Here is a 14144-nt window from a genome sequence, read left to right as displayed (position 1 = left end):
TGCCCCACTGTCTTCACTCTGCACCTATCTCAACATCTGCCTTCTCATTCTGTTATCCATCTCTCTCTCTCTCTCTCCTCCTGCTGTCTCTAAATCCCATCTCTCTCTATCGGTCTCTCTCTCCTCCCGCTGTCTCTAAATCCATCTCCCTCTATCTGTCTCTCTTTCTCTCTCATCCAACTCTCTTTCTATCTGTTACTGTTGCCGTCTCGTCCACTCATCTCTCTCTCTCACACAAACACATCCCTCCCTCTAATTCTCTCTCTCTCTCTTTCTCTCCCTTTCTCTCTCTCTCTCTCTCTCTCTCTCTCTCTCTCTCTCTCTCTATATATATATATATATATATATATATCTCTCTCGCTCTCTCTCTCTCTCTCTCTCTCTCTCTCTATATATATATATCTATATATATATATATATATATATATATATATATCTCTCGCTCTCTCTCTCTCTCTCTCTATTTCTCTCTCTCTCTCTCTCAGATTGACTGGCCAGCACCAAAGGAGAATAAGAGAGAGTGTGCCACCAAGGGCAAGAACAACCAGGTACATATCCTAAAAGTTTCTGTTTACATTTGAGTACCATTGTAGACTGAGTACCCCTTTAGACTGAGTACCCCTTTAGACTGAGTACCCCTTTAGACTGAGTACCCCTTTAGACTGAGTATCCCTTTAGACTGAGTACCACCTTAGACTGAGTACCACCTTAGACTGAGTACCACCTTAGACTGAGTACCCCTTTAGACTGAGTACCCCTTTAGACTGAGTACCCCTTTAGACTGAGTACCACCTTAAACTGAGTACCACCTTAAACTGAGTACCACCTTAGACTGAGTACCACCTTAGACTGAGTACCACCTTAGACTGAGTACCCCTTTAGACTGAGTACCCCTTTAGACTGAGTACCCCTTTAGACTGAGTACCCCTTTAGACTGAGTACCCCTTTAGACTGAGTATCCCTTTAGACTGAGTACCACCTTAGACTGAGTACCACCTTAGACTGAGTACCACCTTAGACTGAGTACCCCTTTAGACTGAGTACCACCTTAAACTGAGTACCACCTTAGACTGAGTACCCCTTTAGACTGAGTACCCCTTTAGACTGAGTACTAGAGGTCGACCGATTATGATTTTTCAACGCCGATACCGGTTATTGGAGGGCCAAAAAAAGCCGCTGCCGATTAATCGGCCAATTTTTTTTTTTGCCAATTATTTTATTTATTTTTAATAATGACAATTACAACAATACTGAATGAACACTTATTTTAACTTATTATAATACATCAATAAAATCTATTTAGCCTCAAATAAATAATGAAACATGTTCAATTTGGTTTAAATAATGTAAAAACAAAGTGTTGGAGAAGAAAGTAAAAGTGCAATATGTGCCATGTAAGAAAGCTAACGTTTAAGTGCCTTGCTCAGAACATGGGAACATATGAAAGCTGGTGGTTCCTTTTAACATGAGTCTTCAATATTCCCAGGTAAGAAGTTTTAGGTTGTAGTTATTATAGGAATTATAGGACTATTTCTCTCTATAAGATTTGTATTTCATATACCTTTGACTATTGGATGTTCTTATAGGCACTTTAGTATTGCCAGTGTAACAGTATAGCTTCCGTCCCTCTCCTCGCTCCTACCTGGGCTCGAACCAGGAACACATCGACAACAGCCACCCTCGAAGCAGTGTTACCCATGTAGACCAAGGGGAACAACTATTCCAAGTGACTATTCCAAGTGACGTTTGAAACGCTATTAGCACGCACCCACTAACTAGCTAGCCATTTCACATCGGTTACACCAGCCTAATCTTGGGAGTTGACAGGCTTGAAGTCATAAACAGCGCAATGCATTGCGAAGAGCTGCTGACAAAACGCACGAAAGTGCTGTTTGAATGAATGCTTATGAGCCTGCTGGTGCCTACCACCGCTCAGTCAGACTGCTCTATCAAATCATAGACTTAATTATAATATAATAAACACACAGAAATATGAGCCTTAGGTCATTAGTATGGTCGAATCCGGAAACTATCATCTCGAAAACAAAACATTTTTTTTATTTTAGTGAAATACGGAACCGGTCCGTATTTTATCTAATGGGTGGCATCCCTAAGTCTAAATATTCCTGTTACATTGCACAACCTTCAATGGTATGTCATAATTACGTAAAATTCTGGCAAATTAATTCACAACGAGCCAGGCAATGAACGCAAAAGCAGTGACACAATTTCATGTTAGCAGGCAATATTAACTAAATATGCAGGTTTAAAAATATATACTTGTGTATTGATTTTAAAGAAAGGCATTGATGTTTATCGTTAGGTACATTGATGCAACGACAGTGCTTTTTTCGCAAATGCGCTTGTTAAATCATCACCCGTTTGTCGAAGTAAGCTGTGATTCAATGATAAATTAACAGACACCGCATCGATTATATGCAACGCAGGACACGTTAGATAAACTAGTAATATCATCAACCATGTGTAGTTAACTAGTGATTATGTTAAGATTGATAGTTTTTTATAAGATAAGTTTAATGCTAGCTAGCAACTTACCTTGGCTTCTTGCTGCCCTCGCGTAACAAGTAGTCAGCCTGCCATGCAGGCTCCTTGTGGAGTGCAATGTAAGGCAGGTGGTTAGAGTGTTGGACTAGTAACCAGAAGGTTGCAAAAACGAATCCCTGAATCCCCCCTGAACAAGGCAGTTAACCCACCATTCCTAGGCCGTCATTGAAAATAAGAATGTGTTCTTAATCTGACTTGCCTAGTTAAATAAAGGTGTAAAAAAAAAAAAAAACGCAAATCGTTGGCCAAAAATACCGATTAACGATTGTTATGAAAACTTGAAATCGGCCCTAATTAATCGGCCATTCCAATTAATCGGTCGACCTCTACTGCGTACCACCTTAGACTGAGTACCACCTTAGGCTGAGTACCACCTTAGATTGTGTGAGCCGGTGGTTATTGCTCTAAATGGTTGAATATTATCCTTCAGTCTCAGCCCCATCTTTCCCCCTCCCACAGACGGAGTGCTTCAACTACATCCGCTTCCTGCAGAGCTACAACCACACCCACCTCTACACCTGTGGAACCTACGCCTTCCAGCCCAAGTGCACCTACATCGTGAGTGGCTTTCAATGAATGATTCCCAAATGGCAGCCTGTTCCCTACTTAGTGGTCTACTTGTCAAAAGTAGTTTACTATAGGGGGAAAAGGGTTGTATTACAGTTGTATTACAGTTGTATTAGGGTTGTATTAGGGTTGTATTGGAGTTGTATTAGAATTGTATTAGAGTTGTATTAGAGTTGTGTTAGAGTTGTATTAGGGTTGTATTAGGGTTGTATTAGAGTTGTATTAGAGTTGTATTAGAGTTGTATTAGGGTTGTATTAGGGTTGTATTAGAGCTGTATTAGGGTTGTGTTAGAGTTGTATTAGGGTTGTATTAGGGTTGTATTAGAGTTGTATTAGGGTTGTATTAGAGTTGTATTAGGGTTGTATTAGGGTTGTATTAGAGCTGTATTAGGGTTGTATTAAAGTTGTATTAAAGTTGTATTAGAATTGTATTAGGGTTGTATTAGGGTTGTATTAGAGTTGTATTAGGGTTGTATTAGAGTTGTATTAGGGTTGTATTAGGGTTGTATTAGAGCTGTATTAGGGTTGTATTAAAGTTGTATTAAAGTTGTATTAGAATTGTATTAGGGTTGTATTAGGGTTGTATTAGAGTTGTATTAGGGTTGTATTAGAGTTGTATTAGGGTTGTATTAGGGTTGTATTAGAGCTGTATTAGGGTTGTATTAGAGTTGTATTAAAGTTGTATTAGAATTGTATTAGGGTTGTATTAGAGTTGTATTAGAGTTGTATTAGGGTTGTATTAGGGTTGTATTAGAGCTGTATTAGGGTTGTATTAAAGTTGTATTAAAGTTGTATTAGAGTTGTATTAGGGTTGTATTAGAGTTGTATTAGGGTTGTATTAGAGTTGTATTAGAGTTGTATTAGGGTTGTATTAGAGTTGTATTAGGGTTGTATTAGAGTTGTATTAGGGTTGTATTAGAGTTGTATTAGAGTTGTATTAGGGTTGCATTAGAGTTGTATTAGAATTGTATTAGAGTTGTATTAGAGTTGTATTAGAGTTGTATTAGAGTTGTATTAGGGTTGTATTAGGGTTGTATTAGAGTTGTATTAGGGTTGTATTAGAGTTGTATTAGGGTTGTATTAGAGTTGTATTAGGGTTGTATTAGAGTTGCATTAGAGTTGCATTAGGGTTGTATTAGGGTTGTATTAGGGTTGTATTAGAGTTGTATTAGGGTTGTATTAGAGTTGTATTAGAGTTGTATTAGAGTTGTATTAGAGTTGTATTAGAGTTGTATTAGGGTTGTATTAGAGTTGTATTAGAGTTGTATTAGAATTGTATTAGAGTTGCATTAGAGTTGTATTAGAGTTGTATTAGAGTTGTATTAGGGTTGTATTAGAGTTGTATTAGAGTTGTATTAGAGTTGCATTAGAGTTGTATTAGAGTTGTATTAGGGTTGTATTAGGGTTGTATTAGAGTTGTATTAGAGTTGTATTAGAGTTGAGCTGTCCTTGTGGTGGCTTCACAGCTAGCAGCACCACTGACATGGTGTCATGTCTCGTATATTCTATCTCCACGCCTCCACACCACATCCTCCCTAAGGCTGAATCCTCTGTGTCAACGGAAAGAGTATTCAATGCCAACGAGGCCGTGGTATCTGGCTCTACATGCGTTTGTAACGGTGATATGATAAGACAGTGTGGTGGATGCAGGGAGCGAGGACTGTGGCTCCTGTTACAAATGTTGTCACGGACAGACAGAGCCCGGAGCTGTGTTAGTCGACACAGACCACTGACCACCTCTGTATCTCCACAGAATGCAGACCACTTTAGTCTCAACCCTGGCTCCCTTGAGGATGGGAAGGGCAAGTGTCCCTACGACCCAGCCAAGGGCCACACAGGCCTTATAGTGGGTAGGTCATCTATTCTGTTTTATTCTATTCTGTTTTATTCTATTTATTCTGTTCTATTATATTCTATGTGTAACTGTTCTCTAATTGTGCCGATCCTGCCTGTCTCTGTGTCGCTCAGACAAGGAGCTGTATTCAGCCACACTGAACAACTTCCTGGGTACTGAGCCTGTGATCCTGAGGAACCTGGGACAGCAACACTACAGCATGAAGAGTGAATACCTGCCGGCCTGGCTCAACGGTGAGAGAGGGAGAGAGAGGAGAGAGAGTTTCCCATGCCAATAATGCAATTGAATTGGGAGAGAGCGAGAGAGAGAGAGGAGAGAGAGTTTCCCATGCCAATAATGCAATTTAATTGGGAGAGAGAGAGCGAGAGAGAGAGAGAGGAGAGAGAGAGTTTCCCATGCCAATAATGCAATTGAATTGAGAGAGAGAGATAGAGAGAGAGAAGTGATGGAGAGAGGGGGATGGGAGAAAGGGGGAGATGGAGGAAGTTAGGAGAGGAAAAGTGGAGAGGAAGAGGGGTTAGATGGAAAAAGAAAGGGATAAAGGATAGACATAGGAGATAAGATAAGGACTGGGTTAGAGGCTAGCTAATAGGAGCAGAGAAGCGGTGAGATGGAAAAAGCAGGCTAGAGAGAGTGTGAAAGAGTCTGGTGGAGGGGTGAGAGGTGGAGAGATGAGGTTAGAGAAGTGGACGTGAGGGAAGAGGGGTGAGAGAGATGAGGGATAGTGAGAGGGTATAAAATTGAGACGAGGTTAGAGGGTTAAATAGCAGCGCATGTGACAGGGTTGCAAGTGTTTGAGTCTCAGTGTAAAAAGTCAGTGAGCAGAGTAGGATTGAGTGGTCTGCTTGTGTGTGTGTTCCGGTGGCAGTGTGTGTGCACATGTGTGTGACTGTGCAGTCACACGTGCGTGTTCATATATCGTGTGTGTGCGTGTGTGTTGTCCCATCAGAACCTGACTTTGTGGGCTCGGCCCTGGTGAGGGAGAGCAGTGGCAGTAAGGAGGGGGACGATGACAAGATCTACTTCTTCTTCAGCGAGAGAGCTGTAGAGCTGGACTGTGACACGGAGCTCAATGTGGCCAGGGTGGCCCGCGTCTGCAAGGTAGGCTACACGCATATATGGCTACACACACACACACACACACACACACACACACACACACACACACACTGCCCCCGGAACACACACACAAGCACACCACTCAATCCTACTCTGCTCACTGACTTTTTACACTGAGAGTCAAACACTTCCAACCCTCTTTTCACTCTTTCTTTCCAGTCACTCTTCTCGCCCGGTTCTATCCTCATTAGGTGTCAATAGTTATCAGAAGACGTTGCGAGTTATGAGCTCAGAGTTTGCCATCCACTACCATTGCATCATACAGCCTGTTGTTTCTCCTGGTGAGGTCAAAGGATAAACCCTTTGCCCCTAGACTACCTCTCCTAACCTTTCCTCTGTCCCCTCCCAAGTCTATCAGACCACTCTTCTCACCCAATTCCATCCGAAAATGGTATCAAAAGCCATCAGCAAATTATAATGCAAGTGAACTGATTTTCCCCTCCACACTGGCATTATGCCACCTCTCCTGACTCCTGTCCCCTGACTGACTCTTGTGTGTCTCTCCTCTCAGGGTGATCTGGGGGGCACCAGGACCCTGCAGAAGAAGTGGACCACCTTCCAGAAGGCCAGGCTGGTGTGTTCTCTCCCCGAGCGACACGTCACCTTCAACAACCTGCGGGCAGTCTTCACCCTGCCAGGCACCGACTGGCGCACCACCACCTTCTATGGCATCTTCCACGCCCAGTGGTGAGTCACAATCACACACCGCCAGGGGGTCCGACGCGCCAAAGAGAATAGGCTCTCTCTCTCCAACTTAACTTAGCACTTTTACTAACACTGGGTTGGTGTGACTTCTTAGCCTACACTATCTAAACTTTTCCAATTCTTTTGAAAATATGATCTTATGCCCACAATTACAGTTTTAACGGCCTTTAGTCAGCTAACGTGTCTCCTCTGTGTATGGACCTTTTTGAATTCTGTTATTATCTCCTAGTAGAGCACAACCATCATTCTATTTCTCATACAAACAGACAATGTAAACAATGACTACAGAAGCAACCCATCTAGTTAATAACCTTAAGCCCGTGGTTTTGTTGTTCTCTCCTGTCCCAGGGGTGATGTGGATGTGTCAGCGGTGTGTCAGTACCAGATAGGGGAGGTGAAGAAGGTGTTTGATGGCCCTTATAAGGAGTATAGAGACGCGTCGCAGAGATGGGGGCGATACACTGGCACTGTCCCCAGCCCACGGCCTGGAGCGGTGAGTGATGGAGGGAGGGTGGATGGAGGGAGGGAGGGAGGGAGAGGCGGAGGAATAGAGGGACTTGGACAGGGAGAGTCTGGAGAGGGATCAGAGCCAACAAGCAATGCCAGCCTGTCCCGCAACTAACAATGTTCCTTGTTTCTCCCTCTCTCTCTCTCTCTCTCTCTCTCTCTCTCTCTCTCTCGCTCACTCTCTCTCTCACTTCTCTCTGTTCTCTCCTCTCTGTCTCTTCTCTCCTTTCTTCTTCACGGCGCAGTGTATTACGAGCTGGCATAGGGAGAAGGGCTACAACAGCTCTCTTCAGCTGCCAGACGCCACCCTCAACTTTGCCAAGAAGCACCCTCTGATGGAGGAGAAGGCTCAGGCTCGCCCCCTACTGCTCACCAAGGGCATCAACTTCACCCGCCTGGCAGTGGACCGGGTCAGCGCCCTGGACACGCGGGCATACAACATGCTCTTCTTAGGCACAGGTAGCTACTGACAGGGCATACAGCGTGGGCTAAGAATCTACCCACCGAAGATGGTCGAGTTTGAAGTTGCCGCAAGATTCCGAATATATTTGTGACCTTACCACCGTTCCTAAGCTTAACCACAATGGAGGAAACACAATACTGACTGAGATCAGTGTACTGTGTAAGAACTTCCCATACGCAACATAACAGTATAGGACCAAGACAGGTCCCAGATTAACCCATATGCCCACTAAAGATGCCCTTAACCACAGATGTAGGATCAGTTTACTTTAACCCCCAACCCTCCTAAGAAAACCCTCAAGACCCACAGTTTGCCTGAGATCAGTGTTCAGGTGGATTCAGGACAACTTCATCCTACTTCCATAAGATTGTCTTACGTCAGCGAGCACGACGACTCCAGCTACGTGGCCCGGTTGAAGACTGTTGAAGACTGTTGAAGACTGCATGTGGCCTAGGAAGGACACTGCCTGTCGGGAGACAATGACTTTCATAAACAACATACAGTACATCCAACTGCAGTAGCTACTTCCAATTAAGTAGCCTACTACTTAGAATTCCACTCACTGCAGTGCCGTGTAGAGTGAATCCCTGACTGTGCCTGCGGTGTGTTGGAGGCCCATGACTGTCAGACTGACGATGGGCTCAGTAGCTTGGCAGGCCCCCTGCTGTCTTGCTTCACAGCACAAACTCAACGGGGCCCTTGGCACACGTACACACTGCCAATTGGGCTGCGGGCTTGATTAGCTATTAACTGCAGCAGGATGACAGCTGATGCGGAGAGAACAAGTCTGGCGAGGACTGTTAGAAACGGAGGATGGGATTGGGGGATTAGCCGAAATGCTCTCGACACAGCGAGAGAGGAGCATGATACGTCATGCGTGATACAGCATTTACGTGTGTGTGTGTGTGTGTGTGTGTGTGTGTGTGTGTGTGTGTGTGTGTGTGTGTGTGTGTGTGTGTGTGTGTGTGTGTGTGTGTGTGTGTGTGTGTGTGTGTGTGTGTGTGTGTGTTGCTCTGCTCTGCTCTGTGCCAGGCTCCCGTAGGGTCCAGGGTCAGTCCCTCACATTATCCATGACAGTCCCACTGTGGTGAGGGCAGGAGGCAGGCCAGGTTCAGCACACACAGCAGATCTCTGCTCATAAAAGCGCCATACACCCAGACAGACACACAAGGTCACACCGCCGGCAGCAGCAGCTCAATTGCCTTTCAATGCAGGGGATGTAACCTTGCTCCCAATATTACCCAAAGAGTAAACTACAGTACAACATTCTGAAATGATATACCTCTCTTCTCATCCTACCTACCTTTTTTTCTGCTTTCCTCTTTATCCCCTCTTCTCTTTTCCCTCCTCATCTCTCCTACTCTCTTTTCTCTCCTCTCCTCCTCTAGCGGACGGCTGGTTGCAGAGGGTAGTGATCCTCGGCTCGGAGGCCCATGTGATTGAAGAGATACAGTTGTTTGATTCTCCCCAGCCAGTGGATAGCCTGACCATCTCTCACACCAAGGTAACACTCAACGCTAAGGCCAGGGGATTTCCCCATCCGTACATATGGTCCATTTAACTAGGCTCAGGAGTTTTCCCTGGCCCTACACCATCATGGACCATCACTAGGGTCAGGAGTTTTCCCCAGCTCTACACATAGACCATCAAGTTGTACTTGTATATCAAGCTGCCTCACACTACAGAAACAGGAGGTTGGGCCCTGCCCCATGGGCCGTTCTGAGTTTACTTACACATAGACCATCACTGGACCAGGAGTATTCCCTGATCATGTGACGGAACTAGGAAAGACTCCGGGCCCTACTCATCACCATTATGCCCTCACATGTCTGAGTGTCACCACTCTGTTTCACTGGCATTACACTCACATGCTGATCCTTATCTAATTAAACCAGGCTTTTCCTGGCCAGCTATTTCATAACAAGCTTTGCTCTCTAGCCAAACAGAGAAAGAAGAGGGGAGGGAAAACAAAATGTTATTGTAATTGAGAGTGATTATCCCATTATCTCCGCTGCCCTCTGTCTGACTTGTTCTTTTTCTGTTTCTCCCATCCTCCTCAACTATCTCTATCTCCTCCCTCTCTCTTTTTCCCCTCTTGTCTCTCTCTCAACCCCCTCTCTCTCTCCCTCCGTCTCTGTCTGCCTATGTCTGCAGAAGTACTTGTACATTGGCTCACGTTCAGAAGTGCTCCAGCTTCCCTTGGCTAACTGCAGCCGCTATCAGTCGCAGCCAGACTGCCTTCTGTCCCGGGACCCCTACTGTGCCTGGGACAGTGAGGGTCGCGCCTGTGTCCGCATCGACCTCCACCGCGGGTGAGCATGCCTGCCTCTCCCCTCCACTCCCCCTCTGCCCCTGCTCAGTGGTTCTGCCTCCCCCTCTTCTACTTGGCCCCTCCTCTGCTCTGCCCCTGCTCAGTGGGCTGGGTCCACCTGTGCTAGCAGCAGCTCAGTGGAGGCCAGTAGCAGAAAGTGGAGACCAGTAGCAGAAAGTGGAGGCCAGTAGCAGAAAGTGGAGGCCAGTAGCAGAAAGTGGAGGCCAGTAGCAGAAAGTGGAGGCCAGTAGCAGAAAGTGGAGGCCAGTAGCAGAAAAACATGTTATTAATGCCTGTTCTCTGTGCTCTCTGTTCCACAGGTCTACCTCCTCCCTATCCCAGGATCTGATGCTGGAGAGATTCAGCAGGGGCAAAGCCAAGTTTGACAAGCCTGTGGCCATCCCCAGCCCTGGTGAGTAGGAGAGAAACTGGACTGGTGGCCCCTTGTGGCAATAACTGGTCACTACAGTTGTAGTTTTTTGATAGTTATTGAATGGATTTGAGCTTAGAATTTAGTAATTGAATCAAGTTTAATTCAGTTGAGTTGGACTAAGTGAATTGAACTGAATTGAGATGAATTGAGTTCAGGAATTAAACATCTTGGCCAACACATACCCTCTCTCTCTCCCAGACAACTCTCGACTGAGGAATGTGACAGTAGTGGTGGAATCAGACATGGTGCTGCCCTGCCAGCTGGTGTCCAACCTGGCCCAGCCCTCCTGGCTCCTCAACGACCGGGAGCTGCAGCTAGGAGATGAGGAGACCGGGGGGCCACGCTTCGACCAGGCCCTGAAGGCTCTGGTGGTCCCCAACGTGATGCCGGTGCACGCAGGACGCTACGTGTGCTACTCCGAGGAGCAGGGGGTCAAGTTTCAGACGGAGCGCTACCAGGTGTCGGTGGTGGCCAGTTCTCCTGTGGTCATGGCAGCCCGGGCCCCTGACGGCAGCATGGGTCTGTTCTGGGTGCTGGTTATTACCCTGGGGGCCGCTTGTCTACTACTACTGGTGGCAGCGCTGTATCTAAGGAGGCGTCTGAAGCTGGCCATAGGTAAAGGAACGGAGATGAAGCCCCTGGAAAGCACCTTAGTCTACCCCATCACCCTGCCCAAGGAGCCACCTACCTTCGTGCCCAGCAAGATGCCCAGCGACGAGGACCGCTTCTGGGAGACGGGCGCCAACTACTACTACTCAGACGGCTCGCTGAAGATCGTTCCCGGCCACGCCCTGTGCCCCAGCAGCCAGTCTCACCACCACGCCCCCACGGCGTCTCCCAGCGCCATCCCCGGCCAGCCCATCCACTCCCCCAGCCGGCTCAGCCTCACCAACATCAGGGGCTCCGGCAGCAACGGCTACATCCGCCTCAACCTGAGCTCGGCTGGGGAGGATAGGGTTAGCGGGGGTGGTTCTGGTGGAGGAGGGCTGGGGCTGGGGCTAAGCGGGGGCGGGAACGACTATTCCAGCCCCTTCAAGGAGGAGCTGCGTCGGACCCTGCAGCAGAGGAGCGTGCTGCCTGACGCCAACCCTGAAGAGTCGTCTGTGTAGCAGCAGTCGTCTTTCTCCACGCCCGTTGTAATGAAGAAAAAAAAAGAAAAAATAGACAACGAACGGCAACTAACCTACCTCCCTCCTTTAGAGGACGCCTCTCTCTCTCTCGACTCCACTCTCGCTCCATGCTCTCTCTCTTTTTTCCGCCAGTGCTCGTTTGGCTGACTCTGTGACTGGTGGTAGATGTTTCTTTTGCACACAGCATGTGATGTGACACACACCGACCCGTTCCTCAGCATCCTCTCCTGTTATTGTGTTCCATACGCCACACTGACTGTCACACTTTACCTTCTTCACCAGTTTCACTTGCTTTCACTGTGCAAAACCCAAGCTGTGTAAATTCGGTATTTAAAGACAATTGAACTCAGAGAGCCTACACCTCAAACAAATGGAGAGAACTCCTTCAGGATAAGAGACGACCAACAACTCATGACAAGGTTGTAGCTTCAGGGCTAAACCAATAAAGCAAGCAGCACGAGTTGACTGACTGAAAGATGGAGGAGCTGGCTTGCCTTTTTTCTGTTCTGTTGAGGACTTTTTCGCTTGCTGCACTTAACATGGGAGTAAGAAAGTCGATTTTGTATTTGTGAGCAAAGAGAGTGAGAGAGTCACATAAAAGGCAAATGAATCCCAAAAGCATGACGACAATCACGTTCCCCTCTCAGGGGGTAATACCTGGGAAGGAAAGAGTGGGATAAAGAGAGAAAATAAAGTGAGTTTTGTTTGAAAGACATGGGGGGGGTTACATGAAGGACAAACTCATAATTAGACTTTCTCGGCTCAATTTGTACTTTTTTTCACGTTGTCAGTCTTTCCTCTGAGAAAGTCTTCAACCCCTGCCACATTGATATATTGTGACAATTTAAATTAAGACATTTCTATGTGTTCTTTTTCTATGTCTTACGGACTACGGAAGCGACAAATAGAGACCAATGGCTTTAAAGCGCCTCTCTGTGAATGAGAATGTGATGGAAGCGCGTACAAACTTCTCATATCCCTGCACAAAGTAGATATCTACCCAAATAACCTCCACACTAGTAAATATATTTTAGCACTACTTTGACAGTAACTACACTACACATTTACACAAGTGGTTGATGGGAATTTAAACCCATTCTGATGCTTATACACTTCCTTGGGATATGGTTATGGACATGTCTGTTTGACATAATCCCACAACAGAACCTACAATAGCACACTCGCTTATTATTCTGAATTTCAGATGAGACAAAGGCATTGTTTTCAGTAATGTAGCAGGGATGGCATGGGGGAATGTAGGTCAACTCTCACTAAACTGTTGCGACTGCAGTGGATGTCTCAACAAGTGCTTTACATAGTATGTTTGTGTCTGGGCGGGGGTGCTGGCGAGTTGAACTGCCAAAAGGACCTCCCTCCCTGCACCGCCCTGAATGCCAAACGTGGTGGATGTACTAGTGTGTCCTGGAGGGGACGGAGCAGCACTGTACCTGGACACGCCCTTTAACCACTTATTTCCCTAAACCCCACCCACCTACCTAATGACGTCCAGAGAATGACCTGGCACCACTGTGGAAAGCCTGAACACAGAGAGAAGGATGGACACTCAACTGTAAACACACACTACCCTGTGCTGTTGGAGGGACAAGCAGACAACAGATGGAAGACAGATGAATGGCCTGTGACAAACCAACAGCTCCAGAGAGCAATCAGAGGCACATCAATCAGAGGTATGGCTCTCTCTCTCTCTCTCTCTCTCTCTCTTCCTTCTCTCTCTCTCTCTCTCTCTCTCTCTTTTCCTTCTCTCTCACTCTCTCGCTCTCTCTCTCTCTCTCTCTCTCTCTCTCTCTCTTTCTCTCTCTTCCCTCTCTCTCTCTCGCTTCCCTCTCTCTCTTTCTCTCTCTCTCTCTCTCCTTCTCTCTCTCTCTCTCTCTCTCTCTTCCTCTCTCTCTCTCTTTCTCTCTTCCCTCTCTCTCTCTCTCTCTCTCTTCCCTCTCTCTCTCTCTCTCTCTCTCTCTCTTTTCCTTCTCTCTCACTCTCTCGCTCTCTCTCTCTCTCTCTCTCTCTTTCTCTCTCTTCCCTCTCTCTCTCTCGCTTCCCTCTCTCTCTTTCTCTCTCTCTCTCCTTCTCTCTCTCTCTCTCTCTCTCTCTTCCTCTCTCTCTCTCTCTCTCTCTCTCTTTCTCTCTTCCCTCTCTCTCTCTCTCTTCCCTCTCTCTCTTTCTCTCTCTCTCTCTCTCTCTTTCTCTCTCTTCCCTCTCTCTTCCCTCTCTCTCTCTCTCTCTCTCTCTCTCTCTCTCTCTCTCTCTCTCTCTCTCTCTCTCTCTCTCTCTCTCTCTCTCTCTCTCTCTCTCTCTCTCTCTCTCTCTCTAAAAGCCTGCAGACACACAAAGATTCTAGCCAGGCCCAAGATCTGTTTGTGCTGTCATGCCGACTCCTATGTCACTGTTATGGCTTGGCGTGAACAATTCTGGAACTAGCTCAAGAGACGCAAAGACCGAGCCGGAGAAATAAGTGTCACAATCAAGAGTTT

At 46.5% G+C, this 14144-nt stretch overlaps 1 protein-coding gene across 1 annotated transcript in view; it reads left to right on the top strand.

The window, feature by feature from the left end:
• LOC106585097 (semaphorin-4C) overlaps nt 1-14144 on the top strand; it is a 50485-nt gene that overhangs the window by 34638 nt on the left and 1703 nt on the right. Inside the window, exons 4-15 of the mRNA XM_014170926.2 lie at nt 486-548; nt 3025-3123; nt 4886-4982; nt 5101-5220; nt 5937-6088; nt 6618-6793; nt 7160-7304; nt 7564-7777; nt 9170-9285; nt 9936-10093; nt 10413-10504; nt 10724-13343. Of these exons, the coding sequence (XP_014026401.1) occupies nt 486-548; nt 3025-3123; nt 4886-4982; nt 5101-5220; nt 5937-6088; nt 6618-6793; nt 7160-7304; nt 7564-7777; nt 9170-9285; nt 9936-10093; nt 10413-10504; nt 10724-11634 (2343 nt within the window). The 3' untranslated portion in view covers nt 11635-13343. The remainder of the gene's footprint in view (nt 1-485; nt 549-3024; nt 3124-4885; nt 4983-5100; nt 5221-5936; nt 6089-6617; nt 6794-7159; nt 7305-7563; nt 7778-9169; nt 9286-9935; nt 10094-10412; nt 10505-10723; nt 13344-14144) is intronic.

The sequence above is a fragment of the Salmo salar genome, chromosome ssa24 (assembly GCF_905237065.1).
Source record: "Salmo salar chromosome ssa24, Ssal_v3.1, whole genome shotgun sequence".
Lineage (NCBI taxonomy): Eukaryota > Metazoa > Chordata > Actinopteri > Salmoniformes > Salmonidae > Salmo > Salmo salar.
The sequence above is the reverse complement of the archived record's forward strand: the minus strand, read 5'-3'. Positions and strand labels throughout refer to the sequence as shown.